This window comes from Melospiza georgiana, chromosome 18 (assembly GCF_028018845.1).
Source record: "Melospiza georgiana isolate bMelGeo1 chromosome 18, bMelGeo1.pri, whole genome shotgun sequence".
Classification (NCBI taxonomy): domain Eukaryota; kingdom Metazoa; phylum Chordata; class Aves; order Passeriformes; family Passerellidae; genus Melospiza; species Melospiza georgiana.
The window spans coordinates 8616868-8643910 of NC_080447.1; the positions used below are offsets into that span (position 1 = coordinate 8616868).

Consider the following 27043-nt stretch of genomic DNA (forward strand, 5'->3'; position numbering starts at 1 on the left):
CAGAGAGCTCCACGGCCCTGAGCGGCTCCAGAGAGCTCCTGGCCCTGAGCGGCTCCAGAGAGCTCCATGGCCCTGAGCGGCTCCAGAGAGCTCCATGGCCCTGAGCGGCTCCAGAGAGCTCCATGGCCAGCGCAGCTCCAGAGAGCTCCACGGCCCTGAGCAGCTCCAGAGAGCTCCATGGCCCTGAGCGGCTCCAGAGAGCTCCATGGCCCTGACCGGCTCCAGAGAGCTCCATGGCCCTGACCAGCTCCAGAGAGCTCCACGGCCCTGAGCGGCTCAAGAGAGCTCCACGGCGGCTCCAGCCGGGCGGTGCTGGCTCAGCTGGGCTCGATGGGCACAGCCCTTGCCCCGCTGCTGCTCTGGAGCACCTGCGTCTCTCCGCAGCAGCTGCAGCACGAGGGGCTCCTCTTGTAGGGCTCAGTGTAGCCTGGAACCCCATGGGCTCTGCTGCTGCTGGGAGATCCCGTGCAGATACAACCTGGCCTTGCCTCCCGCCCCTTGCCTGGGGACAGGACAGCTCCTGTGGGGATTGTCCGAAGCGCAGCCAGGGCTCTCGGGCTCCCGCCCTGACCCGGGACACGCGTGTCCAGAGGCAGCTGTGTGTGCTGACCCTGGCTGCTGTGGCAGGGCATTGCTGGGCAGCCTCGTTCTGTAAGCTCCTAGCAGCTTAAAATGCGTTTTTCTGAGCGAGCGCAGAGCAGCTGTGCTGGGCACGGCGTGTCCGGGGCGCTCAGCCCCTGGGAGCGCGCCAGGGCCGTGTCAGAGCCGCCGGGGCTGGTGCTGGCCCTGACCCGGGCGTGCCAGGCCCGGGGGGGAGGTGTCGCTGACCCCGGCGGCGGCGGGAGCGTGGCATGAATGAAGGGGCTGTGCAGCGGCGTGTGGCCAGAGCGCATCTGCGGCCACAGTGCCTCCTTTGTGTGCCCCGGAGGGCCGGGCCCTGCTGCCCTCCCTGCCCCGCTCCCGGCCTTCTTCCTGGGCTAGCACCAGCTTATTATGGGGATCAAAGATCAGAGTATTTACTGCCTGTGAACTTTGCCTCTCTTCGTGCACCCTTCCCTGTGTGATGTTAACCACGCTCTGGAGGCTCAAGTCTTGGTCTTGTCACTGTCTCTCTCTGCCCAGATCCCCGGCCAGGCTCCCGGGTGGCAGTGAAGGATTCACCTCCAGGAGCTGCTGGCACCTCTGCTTTGTGCTGGCACAGGGCTTGCAGATGGTGCACGTGTTGAGGGTTCCCACCAGGGTGGCATCGTGCCCATGATCAATCGATGGTTGCAGCTTAAGTAACTATTTTTATCTTTCAGTGGTATTTTTCCCCTTATCATGGCTCTTGCCCTTGGTGCTGTGTGTGTCTACAGGGACCTCGCCACCTCCTGGCTCGGTGCAGCAGGCTGATGGACATGGTGTTGCCCTATGAGGATGGCACAAAACTGCAGGATCAGCTGTGAGCTCACCACCGCCACATCAGCAAGGCCGTCAGTTTCAAGGCTTGATCTGGTTCCTGTAGAAACTGGAGGTTGCTCCTGCCTGGCACGAGTGCCAGCAGCCAGCCATGCACTCTAGGCAGCAGTGCAGTGGGGATGGGTGGCAGCAGGGTATGGTGGTGGTGCTGCCACTGCCTTTCCACATGCCTTGTAGATCCCACTGCTTCCTCACTCTGCTCCTGCTTCTTGGGGGGGCTATGCAGAGCTCCACACCCTGCTCTTGCTCCTCTTGCTAAAAAACACCACTAGAGAAACCTGAAAACCTAAAAAAGTGTCCATGGGGCAATGAGTCTCATCTTCGGACCCCAGGAGTCTCGGGGTTCTCCCCCACTCCTGGCAATATGCGCTGTCCTGCTGTGGTCGTGTAGGAAGAGGGATCGCTTGGTGGGCTCACGTTTCCAAGGGAGGTGCTGATTCCATGAGTGCCGGAGCAGCTCCTCGCTTTCCCGGCAACAATCGGCAGCAGCCCGGGAGCTGGTGCGACCCTCTGCCGCACCTGCCCGCCCCTTGCGGCTCTCCGGAAGGATGACCGCAGCACTCTGCACACTACCTCATCCCTGGAGCAGGGGCCAAGTGTCAGCCACGGCACAGATCCAGCCCAGCCCAGGGGACACCTGTGCTGCCACCCTCCTCTCTGCCCTGCACCGGGACCCAAACGTGGCTCGGGCTGGTGCTGCCTGGGGGGGAAAGAAGGTGCCCCAAAGAATGCCTGCTGAGGATGAGCCCGTTGTAGCATTGGCAGCCGAGCAGCTCTGCTGAGCCAGAGCCCATCCCTGGCCAAGCCGGCAGCAGGGGCTGCTTCCCGCTGGCCAGGAGCTGCTGCCGGGTTTGTTCATCCTGGCAGGGACTCGCCGGTGCTCCCGGCCAGGGCCAGCGAGGGGAGCTGCGGGCTGGGCCCCTTGGCCTCCTTTCCTCTGCTGCGTGAGTGTGGCACGGATATTTAAGGAGAATGTGATAGCACCATGCTCCTGTGTTCTCACCCCCTTCCTACCTACCTGCCTACCTGCTGAGATCCTGGCTCCTGTGGGACCTGCCTGGACAGGTGCAATGGGATGGCATATGCTCACTCTGTGCTGAGGAGCTGAACAGCTGCCTCCACCAGCGCGGGATGCCTGCACTGTGCTGCGGTGCTGCTCGGATGGGTGTGCAAGGCGTGTGCGACAGCACTGCCCCATGGCTGTGGGAGTGTGAGGCACTGCAGCCTTGGGCCTGCTGGAGAGGAAAGGGCTGACCCTGCCCCAGCACTGTGCAGCTCCTTGGTGACTGCAGGGACTGAGGGTCCCCCATAGCGTGGCTGTCCCGGCTGCCTGGGCCCCGAGGATGGGGCTTCCAGGAGGTGCTCGCTGGGCTTTGTCCAGAGAGGGGCCTGTGCTTGCAGGCAGGAGTTGGGTTTGGTCTGTGGGTCCCCATGGCACCGCCTGCCCCTCATCAGGTGGGAACCACCACGCTCAGACATGGGAGATGCAGGACCCGCTGCTGCCTGGGGAGTTCCCAAAGCCGGGGGGAGGATGTGTCCCACAGCCTGTGTGTGCAAGGAATGGGGAGGGGACGGGCCAAAGCTGCTGTCCCCAGCCCGATCTGCCTCCTGGCAGGCCCCTGCAGTCCATCTGCAGTCCCCCACACTGTGCGGGGGCGGGCTGGGGCACGGCGGGGATGCTGCCGCCCTCCAGCTTTGGGGATGGGGAGCGGGGCGGGGAGCGCCGCACCCGTGGGCTCCGGCAGCCCCCGCTCCCCGCCTGTCCCTGTCCCTGTCGCTGTCCCTGTCACGGGGACCCGGCGGGCGCGGGGGGCTGGCCGGGGGCCGGGCTCTCCCCGCTCCCTCCTAGCAGCCGAGGAGTTAAAAACTCAGCCCGGGTGATGAATATGTAAGAGCAGAGCCCAGGCTGGAGCCGAGCATCTCCCGGGCTGCGGGCGCTGCCAGCGCTGCCGCCCGCCCCAGCCCGGCACCGGGCGCGCTGCGGAGGGACGGGACGGGACGGGGAGGTGCGGGGGTCCCCCCGCTGCCCCGCGCCGCCATGGGCCCCACCGGGCTCGGCATAACTTTCCTGACGCTGCCCCTCGTCGTGCGAGCGGCCGCGGGAGGTGAGCTGCGCCCGGGGCGGGGGTCCCGCGGGCGGAGAGGACGGGGGCGCGGGGCTGGGGGGCTTGGGGGGCACGGGGCTGGGGGGCGCGGCTTGGGGGGCGCCGCTTTTTCCATTCCCTTCCCACGTGTCGAGGGGTGATGCGGGCTGAGGGGTCGGCAATAGGGGCTGGGGACCCAGTCTGTCCCAGGACCCTCTCCTGCTCTCCCACCGGCCCCTCCCGCTGCTGGATGCCCCTGAGTGCTGCCGGCTCGGGGGGGCTCGAGATGGTGGGGCCAGGGCCCCCTTGGGACAGTGGGGTCTTGGGCTTCAGCCCATCCGCCCCACAGACCTGCACCGCCGGGAAGCACCAACGAGGACGAAAGCTCGGAGCGAACGGGCGCTGCCGTCCCGGGCCGCTGGGTGCTCACCTGCATCCGGGCCAGGCTGGGGCGCCCAGCGCTACCTTGGCTCATGCCGGAGGATGCTTGAGGGCTGCTGCGTGCAGGTCTGAGGATTTCCCAGGAGATTTTCTGCCCCTGGACCCCAAGATCCCTGCTCTGGGAACCGTCAGAGTCCTGCCTGCTCTGTCCCACTCGCAGTTCTCCTCGGGGGCTGGTGTCTCCTGTATCACTCCAGTGAGACTGTGGATGCAGTGCCGCAGGCTGGGGCCTTGAGCAGCACAGGTGGAGGCCGGCAGGGCTGGCAGGGCTGCCTTTGTCCTGCTGCTCCGAGCGGCTGTGGCTGGCACAAGAGCGTGGCTCGGCTCGCCGGCAGCCGGCCCGCTGGCATCGCCCTCCCCACCAGCGGGGACCCTTCCCGTGGGCTGGGCCCGGGCTGCACCGGCTCCTCTGTGCCTCCTGCCGGGCGCAGAGCGGGGAGCCGATGGGGTGCCCTGCATCCCCTCTGCAGAGCTGATGGCCCTGGGCGGGTGTGCAGCCAGCAGAGCAGGAGCGGGGCTTGCTCGGCATCCCCTCGGTGTCCTCGCACCTGCTGCGCCAGCCCTTGCCATGGAGCCCGCGGTACCCAGCGCCACCCGAGTGCTGGTGGGAGCTCGGCAGCTCTGGCTGGGGTGGCCCTGAGTGACGGGGCCGGCCACCATCCCCACAGCGTGGGCTCGGGCCTGCCCACGGCCCCCTGCCAGCCCCCCAGGAGCCGCGGGACACCGGGCACAGGGGAAAGGGACACCGGGCACAGGGGAAGGGGACACCGGGCAAGGCAAGAGGGACACCGGGCACGGCTGTGTCTGCTCCCCTCGGCTCCCGCTCGCCCCTGCTGTGGGGTGAGCCTTGGCTGCCCAGGATGGAAAAGGGGGGATGGCTCCTCGAGAGCTGGGGAAGGAGCACAGTAAGCAGGAGGTTTGGCTGCCTTGGAGCAGCGATACTGAGGGAGGTTTCCCTGTGAAGCGTGTGGGGGAGGCAGGGAGGGTGTGAAAACACAAGCGCCAAAAATAACCATGATGAACACAAGTGTTGGCGGGACCCCGGGCTGCACTGGGGGATGTCCTCATTGTCGGGGGGCTGGGCATGGCCATAGGTGGGTTTGGGAAAGGGTGCCTGTCTCCATCACCTGCCCTGAGCTCTCCTTTCTCCCACAGGGCAGTGGTGTTACGACTCACAGGACCCCCGATGTGGTGAGTGGTGCCGAGTGTGGCTGTGTTGGGGCTGGGCAGGGCTCAGACCCTTGTGTCCCCCCACAGTGTCCAGCTGAGAGCGCCCTGGGCAGCATCAGCAAGGCCCAATGGGGAGTGAGGCATGGAAAAGGGTAAATTCCCCCATGGGAATGGTTAGAGGAGCTTCACTTTCGGGGATGTTTCTGTAGGGACTTGACAAACACCTGAGCCCCTTGGAACAACTCAGCCCCAGCCCTCACCTCAGCCAGGTCCAGGTGCTCCTGGGACAGCACCAGCTTTCCCCCTTCCACCTAAAACAAATTAAGTCCAGGCTTTAAAGGACTCTATTAGAATCCCCATGCAGTGTAGGCAGCATTGGGGCCTGAGGGTCCAGGGGCCCGACTGAGAAGGGACAGCTCCCTTTGAGCAGCCCTGCCTGGATGGGGAGGGAAGCATGGCTGGGGGCACTTTGTCTCAAAACACATAAATACAAATTACAAATAGCTTGTAAAAGGTTAATTAAAGATCATCAAGCATTTAATCAGCTGTTACGGCCCAGCTGTTTTATAGCTCTTGGGTTTCCATGCCCTGTGGCTGCTGAGCCTGGATTGCTGGGCTCGGCCTCACCCGGTTCAGCGCTGCTGGGCAGGTTTTGGCAGGGCAGAGGGGCCGGTGGGAAGCGGCTGGAGCCACGTGGAGCCGGCTGTGTGCCTGCAGCAGAGCCATGGGGAATGTCCCCCCTCCCTGAAGGCACCTGGGAACCTGTGGGGCTGCCCAGTTGATGCCAGGAACCCGCTGGGATGGTGGCACGGCCAGGCTGCAGCTCCCAGGGCTTCCAAGTAATGAGAGGAGAACATAAAGGGTAAGGGCTGAGCCCAGGGGGCAGGAGGTGGGATACAGCCCACCAGTGTCTGTGGTTTTGTCTGCCCAAGAGGAAGTGAATGTCAGAGCTGAGCTATGGGGCACCGCTGGGGGAACAGTTCCCCAAACCCTGGCTGTAGGCAAAGCCATGATGTGTGTGAGGAGAGCCAGCAGTGCCTGCTGGGATGTGCTGAGCTCCCCTGGGAATGGAGATGCCCTGGGAGGACAGGGCTGGAGGCACTGAGGGAGCTCCTGCTCCCCAGCTGGGACTGAGCACAGACACTGGCAGTGCCCAGGGCTGACACCTCAATCCTGGGCTGCACCAGGAGGAGGAGTGGGTGCCATGGCAGCCACACGGGTGCAGTGAACAGCAGGGTGGCTGGCTGGCTGCATTCTACAGCTGTGGGCTGCCACAAGGGTTACAAGAAGAGGTGATGCTGGGGCAATGGGTTGGTTGTGTGGTGTGGCCGTGGTGGCAGCCATGGGGACCCTGCTCGCAGCCCCCAGGCAGCACTGTGGGTTTGCAGTGGGTGCAGTCAGCTGCCAGCACTGCTGTGTCCTCACCCAGCTCCTGCCAAGGTGACCCCCCCGCCCCAGGAGCTGCTGATGGGCATCGTGAGGTCACTCTGGAACATGTGTAGGATTTGCCCCAGGACGAGTTGTGTGGCCAGGTTGCATTGTCACCTGTCACAGCTGGACAGAACCAGTGTGAGTAGGTTGAACATGTTACAGCAGGCAGACGGGGCAGCGAGAAAAGCCTGCCCTTCACCAGCGTCAATGTGGACGCTGCTGCCAGGCTAAATATAGCCCCCAGCCCCTCGAGGAAATCCTGCTGAATTATGGATGAGGCTGCAATAAGCCCCTGCTCATCAATAGGAAGGAAACTTAGCCGGGCAGGAGAGCAGTTCCCATGGGATGCAAGGCCAGGCTGGCAGGGATGGCAGGGCTGGTTGGGGACAGAGCCACCCGTGGGCCTGTGTCCCCTTCTGGGGCAGTGGTGGTTTGGTGGCTGCCCATGGTGCCCCCGCTCCTCCTCTGCAGGGCCCAGCCACTGGAAGGAGCTGAAAGCCACATGTGGTGGGGACAGGCAGTCCCCTGTGAACATCGACAGGCGCCGACTGCAGCGGGATGGCGGCCTCGGGGACATCCTCTTCGAGGGCTACGACCAGGCTCCCCCTGGCAAGTGGAGGCTGACCAACAACGGGCACACAGGTGCGTGCTGAAGCCGGGCACCTTCCCCTTTCCCAGTTGCCCAGGCACCATCCTGACGGGGCCCTGGCTCTGCCACCACTCCGGGGTGCTGCAGGATCCCATGCAGGTGAATGTTAGTGCTGGGACAAAGCTGGAGGGAAGGAGCTGTGCCAGGGCTGTTCCCCACCCCGAGCCTCCCTGAGCCCGTCCTGCTGCCCTTGCAGTGATGCTGAGCCTGGCGGGCGAGTCGGCCTCGGAGCACATCGCCGTCAGCGGGGGCGGCCTCCCCGGGCGGTTCCGCGCGCTCCAGCTCCACTTCCACTGGGGCAGCCCTGCTGGGAACGGCTCCGAGCACACCCTCGATGGGCGCCAGCTCCCCATGGAGGTACGTGAGAAAAACCCCAGCACGTTCTGGGCTGCCCAAGCCCTTGGTGGGGTGGGAAGGGGAGATGCTGGGGCACCCCAAGGCTGTTGTGCAGCAGGTGAAGGGGCTCTGTGACTCTGCACTGGTGGCATCAACAGTGCTTCTGCACAGGCACCTGGCTGGTGAAAGCAGCTGAAGTGAGACTCGAGGTGTTTCTTTACCATGCATGGGCCAAGCTGCTTCATCCAAGGCACTCAGTGGGGTTTGGGGGGCTCTGTGCCCTGCTGGGGTCACACACTGAGTTAGTGAATGCAAGTGAGAGCAAGCAGGAGCCTGCTGTGCTAAGCACATTGGGATCCTTCTGGATGAAAGAGGCTCTGCGCCTCTAAAATATTCATTATCTGCCAGAGGAAAGCAGAATTTATGTTCTGTGTCTGGCGAGCACCCCGGGACTGCTGGCCCCCTTTTGCACACCCTTCAAAGGATTCTTGCTTCACTGGGGTGCTTTGATCCTCCAAACACCCACCCCACAGAAGTGCCAATAGGACCAGACGGGAGAGGCTGGCTCAGAGTCTGGCCAAGCTGGCTGGAAGGATCCGTAGCAGAATGTCCTGCTGCCAGGGTGTTGGCTGGGGGCAGCTGTGCACACCTGACTCCTCTGTGCTCTCCTCAGATGCACATTGTCCACATGAATGCCAAGTACCAGACACTGGCAGAGGCCAAGGGGCATCCCAATGGGCTGGCTGTCCTCGGCTTCTTCTTCCAGGTGGGTCTGCAGGGGCCCCCTAGAAACTGGGTGCTGGTGGTGCAGCGGGGTGAGCATTGTATGGGTGTCCTGGAGGAGTGGGAAGGGGCAGGAAGGCTGGGTCAAGGCCAGGAGAGGCTGGGGAACCCACTGACTGCAAGGGAACCTGGCTGGGAACCTTCCCCACTGCCCTGCAGCAGGGGAGGCTGGCTCTGCCTGTGGTTGCTTGGCAGGACAGGATGACCCAGCTCTGCCCTGCTCGGGCTCTGCCTGACTTCAACCACTTATTCTCCCCGGACACAGGTCTCTGAAACCACTAACACCAACTACAACACCATCGTGGCAGGGCTGAGGAATGTCTCCCACGCTGGTGAGTCACCTCCTCATCAGGGCAGGGCAGCAAAGGGGAGACCCTGCAATGGGAGGGCAGGGATGCACCCCAGTGGGTTGGATGGGGGACCCTGCCATTCTCTGAGCTCATCTGGGTTCATCTGCTGAGGGGAAATTGATGGGGGCGGCCCTGCCGTCCCCACCACATCCCCGGCAGGGACAGGCTGAGTGTCCCTGTGTTGCCCCACAGGGGACTCTGTGGATTTGGCCTCCACGTTCCGCCTGGGCACGCTGCTGCCGCCTGCCGCCCGCCTCTCGGGCTACTACCGCTACCAGGGCTCGCTGACCACCCCCGACTGCAGCGAGGCCGTGCTCTGGACCGTGTTCGAGGAGCCGGTGGAGATCGGCCGGGAGCAGGTACTGCCAAGCACGGCCCCACGTGCCAGCACCCACAGGCTGGGTGCCCAGGGTGACCTCTCTCCTTGTCCTTCCTGACCCTAGAGCAAGAGCACGGGGAAAGTCATCTCTATAATAATGCTCCTGGCAACTTGGCAATTAATTAATTTTATGAAGGTTAAGTAATGGAGATGTGGCCACCTGCCAGTGGGGAGAAATGCCATCCATACTGCACTCCTGCCCAGCCTTGGCATTCAGAAAGAGAAATGGGAGTGAATCCATTGAAGCTCAGTACAGGCTCCAAGGAGGGAAGGAAGGAAGGAAGGAAGGAAGGAAGGAAGGAAGGAAGGAAGGAAGGAAGGAAGGAAGGAAGGAAGGAAGGAAGGAAGGAAGGAAGGAAGGAAGGAAGGAAGGAAGGAAGGAAGGAAGGAAGGAAGGAAGGAAGGAAGGAAGGAAGGAAGGAAGGAAGGAAGGAAGGAAGGAAGGAAGGAAGGAAGGAAGGAAGGAAGGAAGGAGTTTTCTTCTGCTGCTCAAGCATTTTAGTAGATGTATTTTCTTGAGAGAGTCATGGGCCAGCCACTCTCTAAGTGCCCACTGTCGGCACCAAAACACAATTAGCTCCTTGAAAACCCAAGACCTGATCCTTGTAAGGACCTGCCTCTGTGCTTACCTATGGGTCTGGCTGCAGCAGAGCACTGGGGGTGGTGGGAGGACATGCACCGGTGTGGGGCCATGCCCTGGGTCCTGTGCCATTGGCAGTGGGGCAGTCAGAGGTGGGCTGACAGTGGGCAGGGCCTGGGGTGCCTGGCAATGCAGCTGCCCACCCTCCCTCTCTCCTGCACAGCTGAAGGCGTTCGTCAGCACCCTGCACTTCCCACTCGAGGGATCCACGCTCCTGAAAATGATCAACAACTTCCGCCCGCCGCAGCCGCTCCGCAGCCGCAGGATCTTTGCCTCCCGGGGGGCCACAGCCAGCGGGGTGTCCCTGCACGGGGACCAGCTCCTGTCACCCCTGCTGCCCCTGGCCCTGCTCAGCCTCCTCTCAGCAGCCCCGTAGGGTCTGGCCCCGCTGCAGTGGAGATGGAGGCGATGCATCTTGTTCATGGAAAATGGGAAACGAGGGAAAAAAAGCACCTTGAAACCTTGGCTGGGTGAAGATTTTGTGAAGCTGAATCTCTGCAGAGGTGAATCTCTGCAAGCCTGGAGCTGCCCTGGGCTGCCCCTGTAGATGGGCAGGGGGAGCTGCTGGGAGGGGGATGTTGTATTGACTGGAATAAAGCCAAGGTCCCGTCAGTGGATTGCTGCCTCTCTTTTGCTGGCTCTGTCCCCTCACCAGCTGGCGCAGGGGCTTGGCATGGCACTGTGGGGTCAGGGGGGAGGAGCTGGGGGAGCTGTCTGGGTGGCATCCAGGGATATCCCCTGCGTGCTGGTGCAGGCAGGCAGGAAAAGCCAAATGCCGGCCCTGGCTTGGGAAGCAGGCCCTGCATGCAGTCCCTGCGCTGCAGACGCTGCCCTGTCACCCTCCCTAGGGCTGGGGCTGCCTGTTGGAAGGGTGGGGGTGTCACCGGGAGCACAGCACCTGCAGTGCCTTTGTGCAGGACACAGGGATCTTTCCACGGAGCTCATTTTGTGCTGGCAGGAATAACTGCATGAGCGGGGTGGTTCATAATTAATGTGCTGGAGCTCCAGGCATGTTCCCATTCTCCCCTGAATTATGGGCAAAGAGCACAGGCCGTTATCCGGGAGAAGAGGGGGCAGGCTGAGGTTTTTCATCATTTCTGGATGGAACCACTGCCAGTGCCGGGCTCCAGCCCCCAGCCCCAGCGGTGGCCGCCCCACCCGTGGGTCCCGAGCATCCCCCTGAGCATCCCCCGCGCCAGGCTCCTGGGGCAGGCCCTCCCTGCAAGAGCCTCTCCGTGGGCGGAGGGGCCCCGTCGCAGATCCCCGATGCCCACGCCGGGGGATGCGGCTCTGTGATCCCCCGGAGCTGAGGGCTGGAGCCGCGGGACACGGGGACACGCCGGACACGCGGGGGCGCCGCGGGCACGCGCACGGAGAGGGGCCCGCACGGCTTGGCGGCCGCCAGGGGGCGCCCTCTGCACGGCCCCGACCCCGCCACCTGTGCCCCGTGTGCTTCTGTCCCCGACCCCGACACTGCCACCCGTGCCCGGTGTGCTTCTGTCCCCATCCCTGTCACTGCCACCCGTGCCCCGTGTGCTTCTGTCCCCATCCCTGACACTGCCACCCGTGCCCCGTGTGCTTCTGTCCCCATCCCTGTCACCGCCACCCGTGCCCGGTGTGCTTCTGTCCCCGACCCCGACACCGCCACCCGTACCCCGTGTGCTTCTGTCCCCATCCCTGTCACCGCCACCCGTGCCCCGTGTGCTTCTGTCCCCATCCCTGACACTGCCACCCGTACCCCGTGTGCTTCTGTCCCCATCCCTGTCACCGCCACCCGAGCCCCGTGTGCTTCTGTCCCTATCCCTGACACTGCCAGCCGTGCCTGGTGGGCTTCTGTCCCCGACCCCAACACTGCCACGCGTGCCCCGTGTGCTTCTGTCCCCGACCCCGACACTGCCACCCGAGCCCCGTGTGCTTCTGTCCCCATCCCTGACACCACCACCCGTGCCCCGTGTGCTTCTGTCCCTATCCCTGACACTGCCACCCGTGCCCCGTGTGCTTCTGTCCCCGACCCTGACACTGCCACCCGAGCCCCGTGTGCTTCTGTCCCCCTCCCTGACACTGCCACCCGAGCCCCGTGTGCCTGTGCCTCGTGTCCCTGTGTCCCTTGTTCTTGTGTCCCAGTCTCTGCCACCTCCGTCAAGTGTCCGTGTGCCTGTGTCCCTGCGCCATGCCATCGCCGCCTGTGTCGTCCTGTCCCTGTTCCTCATGTCCTTGGGGCCCTTTCCTTTGTGTCCTTTGGCCTCTGTCCCCTGACTCCTGGGCCCATATCCTTTCATGTCCTCATTCACTTTCCCCCTCTGCCCTGTTCCATATGTTCTTGTCCCCCATGTCCTCATGTCCCTGTACCCCATGTTCTCCTGCTGCTGTCCCTTGTGTCTTCATACAACCGTTCCTTGTGTCTCCATGGCCCCAGCCCCTGTGTCTCCGTGCCACTGGCATCCATGACTTCTTCCCCCTGTCCCCCACATCTGGATACCATTGTGCCCTGTGTCATCATGTCCCTGGCCTCAGTGTTCTACTGCTCCCTCTGCCCTACCACCCTCTCTGCTGTGCCCTCTCTTCCTCCCATGTCCCACCATGCCCCCCTGTGTTCCCTACCCCTCCATGTTCCCACGTCCTCTATTCTGCCTGTTCCCTCATGTCCACCCATGTCCCACCATTCCCAGCTGCACTGTCCAGCTCCAGCCCCTTGTGCCCAAAGGCCACAGGGCAGCTGCCCCATGGATGTGCCCAGGTCCAGCCCAGGGTGGGCCCAGCCCCAGCTGGTGAGAAAGGGGGGCCCAGTCAGCTGTGGTGAGTCCCAAGTGGCTGCAGCCCCCCAGTCCAGGCCAGTGCCAGGCCAGGGTGTGAGGGGCACCCAGGCATGGGGGACCATGGAGGGCACAGGCTGTGGCTCCCAAAGGCATGGGTGGCCAAAACGTTGGGCAGTGGCTCTGGGAGCAGGGACTCCACCGGGTCCTCATCACCTGGGGACCTGTCCTGGCTGGCTGTGATGACCCCAGCAGAGAACAGTAGTGGCACCAGGCAGGGTCTGGCAGCACAGATCCTCTGTGCAGCTGGACACCAAAACCACCCCAAAGGCTCAGCACACCCTGGGCAGCTCTGCTGGGACCTGAAATCTGGGGGGTGCTGTGCCTGTGCTGGGAATGCCGGGCTGCCAGGGAAGGAACAGGCAATGCCCCCTCCATGAGCATTGCTGAGTTGGCGCCAAGCCCCAGCTTTTCCCGCCCTTGCCCTGCCCTGGCACGGCCCGGTGGCGGTGCCCGGGTGCCACGTGCAGGGCAGTTTGCGCCAGGGCAGCGGAGCGTGCGGGGCCGGGGCTATTCCTGGCTCCCAGCTGATGTTTGCCCAAGCGGGCTCTTGCTTTTGGCGGGCTCCTGCTTTTGGCGGGCTGTAATTTTAGCAAGGGCTGTTTCCAGCCTGCGGGGCTGCGGTCAAAACAGCTGCCTGGGAGGGTGCCTGGCTCAGCTGGGGGGCTGTGATGTGCATCAGACCCCTGCCCACAGCCAGCTGGGGGGTCCGGCCAAAAGCGCCCAAAACATGACAGAAATGTTTAATCCTGGTGGTTTTTCCTGCAGTGGCTGCAGAGGAAGGGGAAAGGGCTGTGGCTCTGGCGTGGGGCTGGCAGCATGTGCACAGGGTGGGGAGTTGTTGGTGACGGTGTCACTGCCTGGGGTAGGAACCCAGAACCCTTAGGGATGGAAAAGCTGTCCAAGATCATACTGACACTGCCAGCTCCAGCCATGTCCCTGCGCACCACATCTGCAGGATGCATGGTCCAGCCCCAGGGTGCACCCAATGTTCTCCACTCCCCATCACACCGTCTGCTCTGCCCACCCTGGCTGTGGAGAGGGAAAAAGGCAGATCTGGCTAAAAGTCCTCCCTAACTGGGTGAGCTTAACCCCGAGGGCCTGGTGTGGACCCTGACAGCCACCCCCATCCCACCCCTCAGCCACCACTGCCACCGCCTTGTTGTCACCGTTCCCTACCTAGAAATTTACTAACATTAAATTAAAAAGTCCCACCCAGGGAGTCAGAACAAGGTCTGCAATTCAATGACCATGTTTCTCCAGAGAGGGAGCACCAGCCCTGCAATCAAATCTTTATCAGCACACCTGACTGGGGATCAGCACCTGTTTATCTTGAATATGAGAGAAAACAAAGTTTTGCTGAGTCCCCAGGCCAGGCTGAGGCTCTCCTGGGAATTACGTTTTACTGCCACAATAAAATTGAAAAAATAAATATTTTGAAGCAGCTGAAAGGTGTTTATTTTTTAGTTGGTTCAGCTTGTTTACAATCTGCTTACAAGCCTGGGCACTTATCTTTGGGGCTGTTTACTGGGCTCTCCCCCAGGCTCTGGTGTGGTTTCATACACATCTAAATAACCCCCAGCTAGGGGCTACCTTCCTGCCAGCTGCATGTCCTGGCAGTTGCTGTTTTGACACAGTTATGCAAATGATTGCTCTTGTCTTCACAAATGGGCTTGAATGCTCAGGTTGTGTTTTCGACCACACCAGCCTGAAACATTTATTTATTTCATTTAATTCTATTCCAATTGCAGGGCAATAAACCCTGGTTTTGCACTCTCTTGCCACCTCCAGCTGGGGCTTTGACCTAGGGCTGCCCAGGGGTGTTTGATAGTATTTTGTCATTCATGACTTGTACTTTATAATTTGTATCTTGTATCTTATTAATTTATAAATTTATTTCCCAGGCTTGGGGAAACCTGCCCCATATTTTGCGAACCTGGAGGTTGCCCCTGTACCCAGCAACAGGTCAGACTGAGGGATGACCCCAGAGAAGGGGCTGCCTTGGCAGCAGGCAGGGACTGATTAGTTTAATTAAGTAAATGAGTGGATAAATTCAGGGTGACCTGACAGCAGGGTAGCAGCAGGAAGCTGTCCAGGCTGGTTCCCCTGTGGTGGTGGCACAGGGAGACAAGGCCACAATGTCAGTGGCAGGGTCTCTCCTGGCCTCAAGGCCCACAGGTGTGGGGTCAGTGGTGCCCAGCCCAGGCTGGAAGCACTGGGGTCACTGGAGGGGGGATGTGTGTATACATACGTGTGCAAGGTGTGTGCACACATGTGTGTATGTGTGTGTGTGTGTGTGTGTGTGTGTGTGTGTGTGTGTGTGTACAGCAGCTGGGACATCCCACACCAGGGCAGGGACCACCCTGTCAGGCAAGACCCCACTGGGTGCCTTGTCAGGGACACTCAGGGGACAGGAGGGGTGACCCTGGCCTGGGGACACGTACTCTGCTATGGCACAGAGTCTGCACAGCCTTGGCACCAGCCCCAGTGGGTCCCTGCTCAGCATCACCCACACTGCAGCAATTTTGGGCAGCACCATGCCACCCCAGCCATGCCACCCCATCTCAGGGGCTGATGACCCCACAAGGTGATGATCCCCCACGGTGAGAGCCCTGGGGACACAGAGCTGGCCACCATCTCAGGGCTGATGTCCCCCACAGGGTGATGATGGCCACCATCTCAGGGCTGATGTCCCCCACAAGGTGATGATGGCCACCATCTCAGGGCTGAGCTGGCTTGGCCGGGTGGCGCTCACTTGCCTTCACACGTCAGCACCCACTGGAGACAGTTTCAGTTCCTTTTTTGGGGCGCCCTTTTCAATTTCTGATTGGGGACTGCAGCGGGTGAGGGTTAAATTTAGCCAGGGGATGCCCCAGTGCTGCACAGCTGCACGGTGGGGCTGGCTGGGGAAAACAGGGGCCCATGCTGGCGTGGCACAACGTGGGCTCTGCTCAGCCTTTCCCCAAGTCCTGCAGAGAACACGGTGATGTGAGTGCAGGGAGTGCCGGGATGGGGAGCAGGAACCAGCAGCGCTCTCCTGGTGCTCGGGCGCTGCAGCCCCCGGCTCAGGCAGGGCAGAGACCCTGGGTGTCACCCGGGCTTGGCACAGCTGTAGCACCAAAGCGAGGGCACTTGTGCCATCCTCCCACTGCTGTCCCGCTGCCTCTGGCTCTGCCCCACTCCCCCCAGCCCGGGCTGGGGCTATTCTGGGACGCTGCTCTTGCTTTCGAGTTTCAGCCCCGCTGCCTCCAGGAACGCGGCTTTGTGCGGCTGCAGCTGCCTGGGGGCAGGCGGGACCCGTCCCCTCCTCTCCGGCTCTGCCACGCCGCCCGTGCCTCTCCAGACGAGCTGTTTCATCAGCTCCAGGTGCACTCTCTCTGCTCCTGCCACGTCCCCATAACAGGACGCCACCTCCTCCTGGTACAAGACGTTGGGGCTTGCCTGGCCTGGGGAAATCACCCAGTGATGTACAATAAAAAATAGCAGGTCAGGGCTGCTTTTTGGGGCACAAATGTGGCCAGAGCTGGTCATCATGGAGGGGACCCAAGGAGGGTTCGGGGACCAGAGCAGAGCTTTGTGCTCGAGGTTTGTGGCTGTGGTTTAGGGACAAGGGTTGCAAGAGCTCCCATGGTCCCACATTCCTTTGCCAACATTCCTGCATCCTTCACTCTGTTCTCAGCTGTGGGACCCCTCCAAGCCCCTGATGTCCAAACCCCCAGGGTTTATCAAAAGGCCCCTGAAAGGTTTGTTAAGCCCTCACCTGGGAGCCTCAGCCTGAGAGAGCAGTTCTCAACAAGCCCAAACCCTTCATGGGATCCACTGCTTCTCTTTGCAGCTAATTAAAGCCTTCCCGAAGCATCTCATTTACTAAATTAGATCCCCCTCATTTTAAAATTACTGGCAAGCTGGGAAAATGAGCAAATAAATGACTGTTAAAATTGCAGTGCAGGAGCAGGCAGAGTGAGAGCAGGAGCTGCAGCTGGGGAGGGGAGGGAGGTTTTGGTTCTGCTCAGCACATTTGCTCACCAGACACCCCCAGCCAGGGTGGTGATTGCTCTTCCCAGGCACTGCTTCCCTCCCTGCCAGGGGATGCAGCAGGCCCTGCATCCCTCTGTGATTCCCAGCCGAGGCTCTCTGGCCCTGCTGAAGGTTTGTTAAGGGTAAAGCTCTGGCTGGGAATTTGCCAAGTTGCAGGCAGCGGGGGAGGACGGAGCCCTGGAGCGGCCAGGGCCACTGATCTATAATTAATCAGGCTTTTTTCTTGACAGTTGTTGCTTATGGAAAAGATTTAGAAAAATCTTTTAATCAATAATTAGTGAGATTTCCTTCCCCCTGAGCCAGAGATGTGCTGTGCCCTGCCCACACAGACCTGAGCTGAAGCGAGACCCCAGCTTATGCCCCAAATTGAGCCCACAAGAGCTGGGGTGATGTCCTGTGACCAAGGAATGGGCTTTACTCAGGAAATGCCAAGATGAATCTCAGGACCTGGGGAAAGCGTTGCCCTGCCACCAGTGCCCCTCCCCAGAAATGTGGCATTTCTCAGGGTAAAACCTGGCAGCACAGCTGGGATGGGGGCCCTGTGTTACCTCTTATTCACTGCAGCCTCAACCAGTACTGAGGTGATGCAGCAACTGCTGGAATTGGTAATTACTGAGGCTTGATCTTTGAACATCCTCCCTGGCAGCAGGTCTGGGTCATTGGGGCATTTCTGGCTGGCAGAGTCTCAGCTCTCCTGGCAGCACCACAAGGCTGGGGATGAGATGCCAAAGGCAGGGCTTTGCCAGGGAATAACCTTGCTTGAGCAAGGAAGGGGTACAGTGGCAGTGTGGAGGAGCTGCTGCCATCTCTGGGCTCACATCCCCAGCAGTGAGCTGGAATGGATGGATGCATGCCCAGATGTGGCCCTGCTGCAGGGACCCTCACCTTCAGCACCACCTGCCATAGCCCAGTGGCCCTCCAGGAGCCAGCCCTGCACCTCTGCCATGGTGGGTCCTCCCTGCTCAGGAAACTGTTAAAGAAGCTTATCTTGAAACACAGTGGGACAAAGCTCTCCATCATCTGCCCTTCCTTCCTTTGCCTGGCTCCAGTGCAGGGTGAGCATTGTTCTGCTGGCTCCTTCCTTGAGGCCAGCAGCAGCCCAGGGGTCTGGCCTGCACATGGGTTTGCTCTGTGGCAATGGGATTTGGGATTTCCTGTGAAAACCATGAGCTTGTGACCCCACACATGGGAAGGGACATTGTGACTGACCCCCTGAGCAGGGTGATGGGAAGGGGGCTTTGCCCTGTGCATGGGGCTGCTCCATGGCAAGGCCTCCTCTGCCCAGCTAAAGAGGATAAAGCAGGGTTAAAGGCAGTTTTGGAGCATGAGGTGCCCTTTGGCAGCTCAGGTGGGGTCAGGGCCTGCTGCCAGCTCTCTGACAAAAAGCAGAAGGGAAGGGACACTGTGCTCTATATCAATACAGGCTGGGGCACGAGGGAATTGACAACAGTCCTGCCACAAAGGATTTGAATCAATCAGTGGATAATGGACCTGGCAATGTGCACCTTCAGCCCAAAAAAGCCAGCCATATCCTGGGCTGCATCAAAAGCAGTGAGGGCAGTGGTTTGAGGGAGGGGATTCTCCCCCTGTAACCCACTCTGGTGGGGCCCACCTGCAGTGCTGTGTCCAACTCTGGATCCCACAATATAAAAAGGACATGGACCTGTTTGAGTTAGTCTAGAGGAGGCCACAAAGATCTCAGAGCACTGGAGCACCTCTGCTATGATGAAAAGATAGGGGAGTTGTGGCTGTTCAGCCTGGAGAGGGGAAGGCTCTGGCAAGACCTTATAGCAGCCTTTTAGCAGGCCCTGATGCAATAGGACAAGAGATGTTTCTTAACTAAAGAAAGGTCAATTTAGGCTAGGTAAAATTAAGAAATTTTTTACTGTGGGAGTGGTAAGGTGCTGAAACAGGTAGCTGAGGGAAGTTGTGGATGTCCCATCCCTGGAAAGATTCAAGATCAGAATGAAAGGGGCTCTGAGCAACCTGATCTGGTTAATGTCCCTGTTCATTCCAGAGAGCTTGGACTGGATGATTTTTAAAGGTTCCTTCCAACCCAACTCCATTCTAGGATTCCATGATTCTGTGTCCCTAGAAGACACTTGCAGGGACATGTGGCAGCCCAAAGCCTGGAGCAAGGCTTTCCATTAACAGAGCCTGGGGAGGAGGATGTGCTGGGGCCATTCCCCCTTTCCCAAGAAGCTGGTGAGGGACACCTCCCCCAGAACTGCACATGGCATGGCTGGGTTCTCCCAGCCCATGTCCCTGGAGTGGCTCCTGGCTGCCCTGATGGGGTGACAACAGCAGAGCACTGGTGCTTTCAGCACAGCAATGGCTGTCAGCCCTTCCATGGGCAGGGCTGCAGGGAAACCTCCCCAGTGCTGTGCTGGGGATGGGGACAGGGCATGTGGCACAAAGGAGTCCCAGTCGTGGTGGCACAGGGTGTGATGGACAGGCTGATGTTTGTGCTTAACTGGCAGCTACATTCTGGGAAGCACTGGGATGACAATGAAAGGGGGACAGAGCCTGGTGGCAAAGGGACATGGCTGGCAGTGCCTCCACCACCGGCCACATGTGCCCGCAAGGCAGCTGGCACCCAGAGGCACAGGAGCAAGGGTCGAGAATGGCACAGCCAGGGCTCTGTGTGCAATGAGTGCATGGGGGCTGACTGCAGGCTGTGCCCCAGGCTGCTCATTCCCTGTCTTGGCAGTGCCAGGGGATTTCATTGGGGTCCCCAGGGTTGAGCAAAAGCTTTGCAGAGGCCCTGCAATAGGAGTGTGTGTGTACACATATGTCACGAAGCTGAGAAGCTTCAGCTTCTCCATGTTTTGCTGCTTTGGGATGTGATTTGGAGAATTGTTTACCCAGCATGTGAAATTGTTTTTACTTGATGACCAATGACAGCCACCTGTGTCGAGGCTGTGAGCAGTCACAAGATTTTATTATCACTCCTTTCTATTCCTTGCTAGACTTCTGATGAAATCCTTTCTCTATTCTTTACGTGTAGTTTTAATATATAATTTTCTTTTAATATAATATATATATAATAAAATAATAAATCAGCCTTCTGAAACATGGAGTCAAGATTCTCATCTCTTCCCATGTTGGAGTTGCCTGCAAATTCCACACACATAAGTGTTCCAATCCCACCCTCCCTACTGGTGGAGGGGTTCCCATCCCACCCTCCCTGGGCTGCTGCCAGGCCGCGAGGGGAGTGGGCGCGTTGGAAGGACACAGAGCCAGGGATGCTGAGCCAGCGTAGTTCAGTGTCGGTGTTTATTTGTGTGACACTCACAGTGGGGGGACAGGAGCAGGGGACGGGCAGACATGGGCAGAGACACCTGCGGCTGGGGGAGCCGCTGTTCCAGAGGTGGGGAGGAGGGAGGGAGCCAGCGGGGTGGGTTAGTAGCACTCGGATCTGTTCACGGTCTTCTCCACATTTCCAGCGTCGTGCCTGACCTTGCACGAGACAGAATTGTAACTCTGCCACGTGCTGGCCTGCAGGGACAGGTAACTGCTGGCCATGTACTGGTTGTTGCTCTGCCGCTGGGCCTGGCTGGTCTCCACGCCAGTGGTGATGGGACTGCCGTCAGCCACCCATTCCACTGTCACCTTGCCTGGGTAGAAGTTCTCCATCAGGCACACCAGGGTGGCTTTGCCTGACTCCATCTCCTCGGTGGATGGTGCGAAGAGGTGCACGGTGGGAGCGACCTTAGGCTGGCCTGTGAGGGACAAGAGTGGTATGGGGTCAGAGATGGCCCTGTCCCCCACCACAGCCCCTGCCTGCCCTGCTGACACAACCCAGAAACTCCCCACTTTCCCCACAGCCAGAGCTTATCACTCCTAACTGCAATGTATTTAAATTTGGGACATATATATATATATAAATATATATATAAAATATATGCATATATGTGTGTGTGTGCAATACACATACATCTCATACATGCTTGTATATATGTTTTATATACACTATGTGCACATATATGTGCATATATGTATTAGATATGATAGATATATACAGTTAATATGCATAAGATATATACAGTGTACAATATACATACATAGGTCGTCCATATCATATGAATAGATGTATAATTCTATAAAATGCATATAACATGGATATTTATACATTTCTGTATCTCATATATATAAAAGACTAATTTTATATATATATTTTTATGTATATTTTATGTATATATATATATATATATATATATATATATATATATATAAAATTAAATATTAATTTCTTTGCCATAAAGCCATTTCTTTCCTTTTACAGGGCTTTTTTTTTTTTAAACCCCAAAATTTCACAGACAAACCATCCTGTTTTCTGCCCAGTTCTGCTTTCAGACATTTTCTTGTCTCTGGAAACTACCACTAAAAATCACACAAAGGAAGATGGAAAAAAGATGTCTGGTCTTTCTGGTATGGTTCTGCTGCCTTCTCCAATGTGCAATGTTTCCTTTTCTATCTTCACCTCTATCTCCATTTAAAAACCAGGATGACTCCATTACTTTTTGATTAAAAAATGCCCAAATAACATTTTTCTTGGTCTTAGCCCTGCGTAATTTGGTTCAAATTGGGATTTTTCAACAAATTCTTTTAAAAATTACAGACAAAGACAGACAAACGACATTTCCGGCAGCATTTTCAGCCCAATAATCTCCATTTTTGACATGTCTTACCTGGACAACGCGCTCTCTAAGATACCCTGGAATCTTTTGTCTAAGATTTTAACACAAAGTCAGGATGACTGTGGGCTGCTCGTAGCTGAGGACAGGCTGCCCTTTCACAGCACCTGCACCCCTGGACCCCGCAGAAGAGCCCCTGCCTCTCACCAGGGGTGACAGAGACTTAGTCCTCAGGACTAAGAATTGAAGACATAGACTTTAGACTGACAAATTTCTTTGACAAAGACAAAAATCACATCTTTTAGGGACCTAAATTTGAGTTTCCTTCCCCCTCAGACCTCAGACACATTTCCTGGACGAATTTTAAGACTTTTCGACTAAGAAAATACGCCCCGAATCTCCGTGGCGCGCACAGAGTCGTCAGAGTCCGCAGGGACGAGGCAGAGCCCCCAAGGCCGGGCTTAGTGCCCGGCCCCAAACGGGTGGCAGACCCCAGCCCGGCGCCAAGTCCGAGAAAATTCCCCAAATCGCCCAAAATCGACAAAATGTCAAAATTCCGCGGTGGGAGAGGAAAGACCGAGGGGAAGTCGGCGACTCACCTTCGACGGTCAACATGGTCCCGGCCCCGAATACACCACACAGTGACACAGGGCCACACAAAAACCTCCTGCCTCATGGCTGAGCTGTCCTGGAGCCCACGGATGTGGGAGGGTGGGGAGGATGGTCTGGAAATATCCCAATGGGTGCAGTGGAATGAAGGTGATGGGATGGGGACGCCCCGATGGACACAGCAGGATGAAGGCGTGGGCACAGCTGTACCTGTGGAGTTTTGGTCCTGGCTGGGCTCTTTCAGTGCAGCTTCCACCACCAGCAATGGAGATAATAGCTGAAGGTCTCTGCAGGCAACTTATTTTTATTCATATTTACCCTAAAAATATGAAAAGGCAAGAGGTGGAGATGCCTTCATAAAGCTGAGATAGCCAAGGAAGGGGTGAGACAAAATGAGTTTCAGCTAAAGCCAATTAACTTCAAATTTCCCTGTAAAAAGGCTCAGCTGCTTCTTTGAAAAATATTTTCCCAGTTTGGTGCCAATCCCACAGATTGGCACATTCAGTGCTCATCTTGGACCACTGAATGCCAACAGCACCAATGTAAATTGAACCCATAGATTTTCAAATGATGTGGTTTGTGCAAGTAGTTATAGAAAGAGGCAGAGTCAGTGAACTTCCTGAGTCACAGGAACTCTATAAATAGTTCACTGTAGAACAGGTAACACTTTGAAGATTTTGTGGTTTGAGACACTTTCTCTTTCAGAGGTTTGCTTTGCCTCTGGGAAGGTTTATGCTTTTGTGCAAAGTCTGAAACTATCCGAAAAAGAAAAAACATCACTGAAATTGTATATGCAAAGCATTTAGCTGAAGCCACTGCCCTCTATTGTAGATGATCATTTTCTGAGCATTTCTCAGGCTTCAATGGGGTTTTGGTTTAATTTTGTGGGAGGACAAGAGGAGGACAATGTTCATCTCTTCAGTTCTGCTCTCCTTGCAGGGAGGCATGGAGGAGGACAGAGGCTGTGCTGCATGCAGCAGGGTGTTGCTGAAGTACCTTTTGGCATTGCCACCAGAGCAGGAGATCAGCAGTCTCTCCTCTGTTGGCTGACACCTTGGAGAGCTGACTCAGAGATGCTGCCTGGACCAGGGAATGTAGAGAGGGAGAGGGGAGAAGAGAGGTGTCAGTCAGTGCCCCAGGACAGCCCTCTCTGCTGGACGGGGCTGCTGTCCCGAAAAGTCCTGATGGAACAGAGGGGTCACTGCCTCAGACAGAGCTCATGGCCTGAGCTCAAGGCCAGGGCCCCATGAAGAGCCCTGGCAGAGCTAGAGGACGTGGCTGGCAGCAGAATGAGGTGGTGGGGCTGAGGACAATGCCATGCACTGCAGAGCCCCGGGTCTCCTCGTGCCCAGCATGAGGCAAGGAGGAGGCCATTCAGAGCCAGTGGTGATGGAGGGGGGACTTGAAGCTGCATCAAGCCCACAGGTCTACTCAGCCCTGAGAGAGAGGGCAGAGAAACTCCATTTTTAACTCCTTTGTTTCCAGAGGTGGTGATGGTCCAGAGGGTCCTGGCACAGCAGGGCTGGGAGGCATCAGCAGGGCTCTGGCTGCTTGCTAGGGAGATCAGAAGAATCTTGGCTCTGGGGCACAGGCAGGCACAGGAGGTTATCCCAGCATTTCTTTATTGAGAGTGTGGGCAAATATTGGACAGGTTTCCTAGAGAGCTGGATGATATCCCAGGCCTGCAAGTGTTTTATACAGGCACTTGGACAATGCCCTACATTTTTGTCATGCCTGAAGTTGCCACGCAGTTGGACTATGTGATCATTGAAGGCCTCTTCCATCTGAAATGGTCTGTTCAGTTCTATCCTATCTGCTCTCATCCACCAATGACAAGGAAAGGGCTGTGAGGATGGAGCTGTGTCACTGGAAACAGAGCAGGGCAGAAAAAAGACAGGGTTGTTCCAGGGACCTGCCCCACCAAACAGGGACAGCAGAGGCTCCTAACAGGCCCCTGCCATGGCAGGAAGACTTTGTATCCCATCCCCATTGCTCCATTGTGAAATCCAATGGTAACATCATCACTGCCATTTTGGTAGCTACCACATTAACAGACAGCCTTGTCCTGGGCTTGGACCCCAGAGATGGTTACTGTGCTCATGGCGCCAGGCTGGCATCCCCAGAGGGATGTCTGGTGGTCCCAGGTCATTGCAGCAGATCCCAATGACAGGGGCACAGCCAGGAAACTTAGGCTGGAACCAGTCACAGCTGCTGCCATCCCTGGAGCAGATGACTTTGGTGGTTTGTCCCACAATGCTGACACCGAGTAGAGGTGAAAGAGCACTGCCTGGACCAGGGAACATGGAGAGGGAGAGGAGAGAGAAAAGATGAGGGTGAGCCAGTGACTTGGAGCATGGCCCTCTCTGATCAAGGGAACAGTGACAGGACAAATCTGCCTGCAGTCACATACATGGGACACCCTGGGCCATGACAGCACTGCTGGGAGGTCATAACTTCCTCAAATGACAGAGGATGGGCACAGTCTTGGGGCTCCAAGGGTAAGCTGAGGCAGGAGGTTTTTGTACCACTTCCCCATTGCTCTGTATCACGGTGCAGCAGTACTGCTGCTGTCATAGCTACCACAGAAATAGACAGCCTCGTCCTCGGCTTGGACCCCAGTGATGGTTAACGTGCCCGTGGAGCCGGACTTGGATCCGGAGAATCGCGAAGGGATGCCCGAGGGTCTCTTGTCATTGTAGTAGATCACAGTGACAGGGGCAGTGCCAGGGACCTTCTGCTGGTACCAGCCATAGCTGTAGCTGCTACCAGAGCAGGTGATCGTGACGGTGTCGCCCACTTTGGCCGTCTTCTCGGATGGCTGAGTCAGCGCTGCCTGGACCAGGGAACCTGGAGAGGGAGAGAAGAGAGGGGAGAAGACAGGGGTCAGTCAGTGTCCCAGGAGCACAGGCCTGCCTGGGCAGCAGGGTGGGGTCCCTGTGCCCAAGGGCCCAGTGCTGGCACAGCGAGTCTGGCCATGGCACCTGTGCTGTGGGCGAGCACCACGAAGAGAAGAGGGGCCCAGGCCATGGTTCAGTCCCACCGGCTCAGCGTCCCCAGAATGATGGAGCTGTGCCGTGGACCCTGACTCCCTTTTAAGCCCCCGCCCGCCCAGGACACGTCCCCTCCATGCAAATCCGACCCTGCGGTCACGGCCGGATCCTGCCCGCGCCTCTCTCCGCACATCCCTCCCTGCTCCACACCCAACCCCACCACCCCAGATGTAGTAGGGCTTGTCCACAGACACAAAGCGGAGACACCCCCCAGTTCTGAGCCTGAAACCCACCAGTATTGACCCCCCTGCCCCCACACCAGGCTGAGTGGCTGCAGTGCCTAAGAAGGGAGAGCTGGGCACTGTGGCAAGGGCAAACAGAAGTATCTGCAGCTCCCAGTGATGGGACTGAAATGATGCCAAGCTCTACCATTCCCCAACTCATTTTTGGCATTTTTCCCTCCCACAGGTGTTCCAGGCCTGTAAAGTACCTCCTTGATCTCCTGCTTTTGTGCTCGAGCCCTTCCTCTGATCCACCACTCAAGACCAAGACCTTTGCTCTTCCCAGGCATTCACACCCCACAACAATGGGAGTGGGCCAGCACTGAGCCCCAGGGTCCAGCAATGCCTCCCCATGATCACGAGCCCAGTGTGCTGGTGCTCAGCAGCCAGAGCTGGGGCAGCTCCTGGTCAGTGCTGCTTCAACTCAGGGCACAGGGATCATGGCTGCCTCTGGCAGTCTCAACCCATACAAAGAGTGGCTGCATCACAGGAAATTCCCTCTCCCCCAGGATCCTCCCTGTCCCCGACTATGCTGTTCCCAGGGTGCCCAGGGCACCAGGAGCCTGGCTGGCATGGGCAGGGCAGGGCTGCAGGGTTGTCTCCCTGCGAGCAGCACGGAGGGGACCTGCTAGAGCACAGCATGTGTCCCATAGCAGGAACTGCCACACAGGCACAGATGCTGCTCCATGTTGTGCCTGGGCAGCTGCAGGCAGCACGCAAGGGTGTCCTACTGGGGCAAGAGTGGGCCTGTGTCTCCCTTTTCCTGTGCTGGGAGTTACCGTGGCCCTGATCACCACTGGTGTCCCTGCCAGAAAAGTGAGAGCCTCCTCCCGCTTCTCCTCCTCCTCTGCCTGGACCCAGCCATGGATAATGTGGCCGTGGAGGCAAGTGTGTTTCCAAGTGCTATATATCCCCTCCCAGAGTGCCAGGGAACGGGCAGGGACCTGGGGCTTTAAGGGAGTGCCAGGCTGAGACACGAGGCACAGCCACATTCAGTGCAGGGCAGCAAGGGCAGGGCCATGGTGAGTGCCTGACCCTCCATCAAGCAAGCACAGCAGAGACTCCTGACTGATATCTGCAATAGCAGGATGTTCTTGCATCACTTCCCCAATTGCTGCATGCCACTGTCTAAGCACTGCTGCTGCTGTCCTCACCACCACAGAAATAGACAGCCTCGTCCTCAGCTTGGACCCCAGAGATGGTTAACGTGTTCGTGGAGCCGGATGTGGATCCGGAGAATCGCGAAGGGATGCCCGAGGGTCTGCTGCTATCAGCATAGATCACAGTGACAGGGGCAGTGCCAGGGACCTTCTGCTGGTACCAGCCATAAGCATTGTTGGTGCCCCTGCAGCAGATCAAGGTGTTCTGCTGCAGAGACACAGACACTGGGGACAGCTATGCCAGAGCCATGTGAGAGCCGGGGCTGAGGCAGAAGCTCTCCATGCCCAGCCAGAGCACCCAGGGGTGGCAAATGCCCACACTCCCAGTCTGAGCTGCCAGGGCAGCTGCAATGCTGCCAGGCCCTGGGCAGGACTCAGACTGTGGAGCAGGTATGTGGCAAAGGTGTTCTTGGGCAGCTCCACTGTCTGCAGCTCCTAACATTGTCCCAGGCTCCTCTGCCCCTCACATGGACATTGGGCAGTGAGGATGAGCCCAGGTCAGGGCTTCTGCAGCACCAGGGCCCAGTCACTGGGAACACAGTTGTAGAATCATGGAATGGTTTGAGTCGGAAGGGACATTAAATACCATCCACATTCCTGCCTTGGGCAGGGACACCTTTCACTAGACCAGATTGCTCCAAGCCTCATCCAACCTTGCCCTGAACACTTCCAGGGATGGGTCATCCACAAGTTCTCTGAGAAATCAGCTCCAGTGCCACATCATGCTCAGAGTCACAGCCCTGGAACACTCAGAGAAGGGAATGGAAAAGTCCCAAAGCTGGAGAGGTGGTCCT

At 58.4% G+C, this 27043-nt stretch overlaps 2 protein-coding genes across 2 annotated transcripts; one reads left to right on the forward strand and one right to left on the reverse strand.

Annotated features, from left to right (window-relative positions):
- The first annotated feature begins 3267 nt into the window (after positions 1-3267).
- Positions 3268-10333, forward strand: LOC131091100 (carbonic anhydrase 15-like). The gene is made up of 8 exons (XM_058036977.1): positions 3268-3563; positions 5139-5174; positions 7056-7226; positions 7430-7590; positions 8243-8335; positions 8618-8684; positions 8895-9061; positions 9885-10333. The coding sequence occupies exons 1-8, from the start codon at positions 3497-3499 to the stop codon at positions 10095-10097; spliced, it is 975 nt and encodes a 324-aa protein (XP_057892960.1). The 5' UTR covers positions 3268-3496; the 3' UTR covers positions 10098-10333.
- Positions 10334-19826: 9493 nt separating this feature from the next.
- On the reverse strand, positions 19827-24877 carry LOC131091040 (immunoglobulin lambda-1 light chain-like). The gene is made up of 4 exons (XM_058036846.1): positions 24800-24877; positions 24374-24665; positions 21809-21846; positions 19827-20294 (listed from the first exon to the last, which is right to left on the reverse strand). The coding sequence occupies exons 1-4, from the start codon at positions 24843-24845 to the stop codon at positions 19975-19977; spliced, it is 696 nt and encodes a 231-aa protein (XP_057892829.1). The 5' UTR covers positions 24846-24877; the 3' UTR covers positions 19827-19974.
- Between the last annotated feature and the right edge of the window lie 2166 nt (positions 24878-27043).

Coding starts and splice junctions, on each gene's coding strand:
- LOC131091040 (XM_058036846.1), bottom strand. CDS start 24,845: ATGGCCTGGGCCCCTCTTCTCTTCGTGGTGCTCGCCCACAGCACAG. Junction 24,666..24,799: donor GGTGCTCGCCCACAGCACAG/GTGCCATGGCCA, acceptor CTCCCTCTCCAG/GTTCCCTGGTCCAGGCAGCG. Junction 21,847..24,373: donor TATGACAGCAGCAGTACTGC/TGCACCGTGATA, acceptor TGTGTCACTGTG/TGGTGTATTCGGGGCCGGGA.
- LOC131091100 (XM_058036977.1), top strand. CDS start 3,497: ATGGGCCCCACCGGGCTCGGCATAACTTTCCTGACGCTGCCCCTCGTC. Junction 5,175..7,055: donor CTCACAGGACCCCCGATGTG/GTGAGTGGTGCC, acceptor CCTCCTCTGCAG/GGCCCAGCCACTGGAAGGAG. Junction 7,591..8,242: donor GGCGCCAGCTCCCCATGGAG/GTACGTGAGAAA, acceptor TGCTCTCCTCAG/ATGCACATTGTCCACATGAA.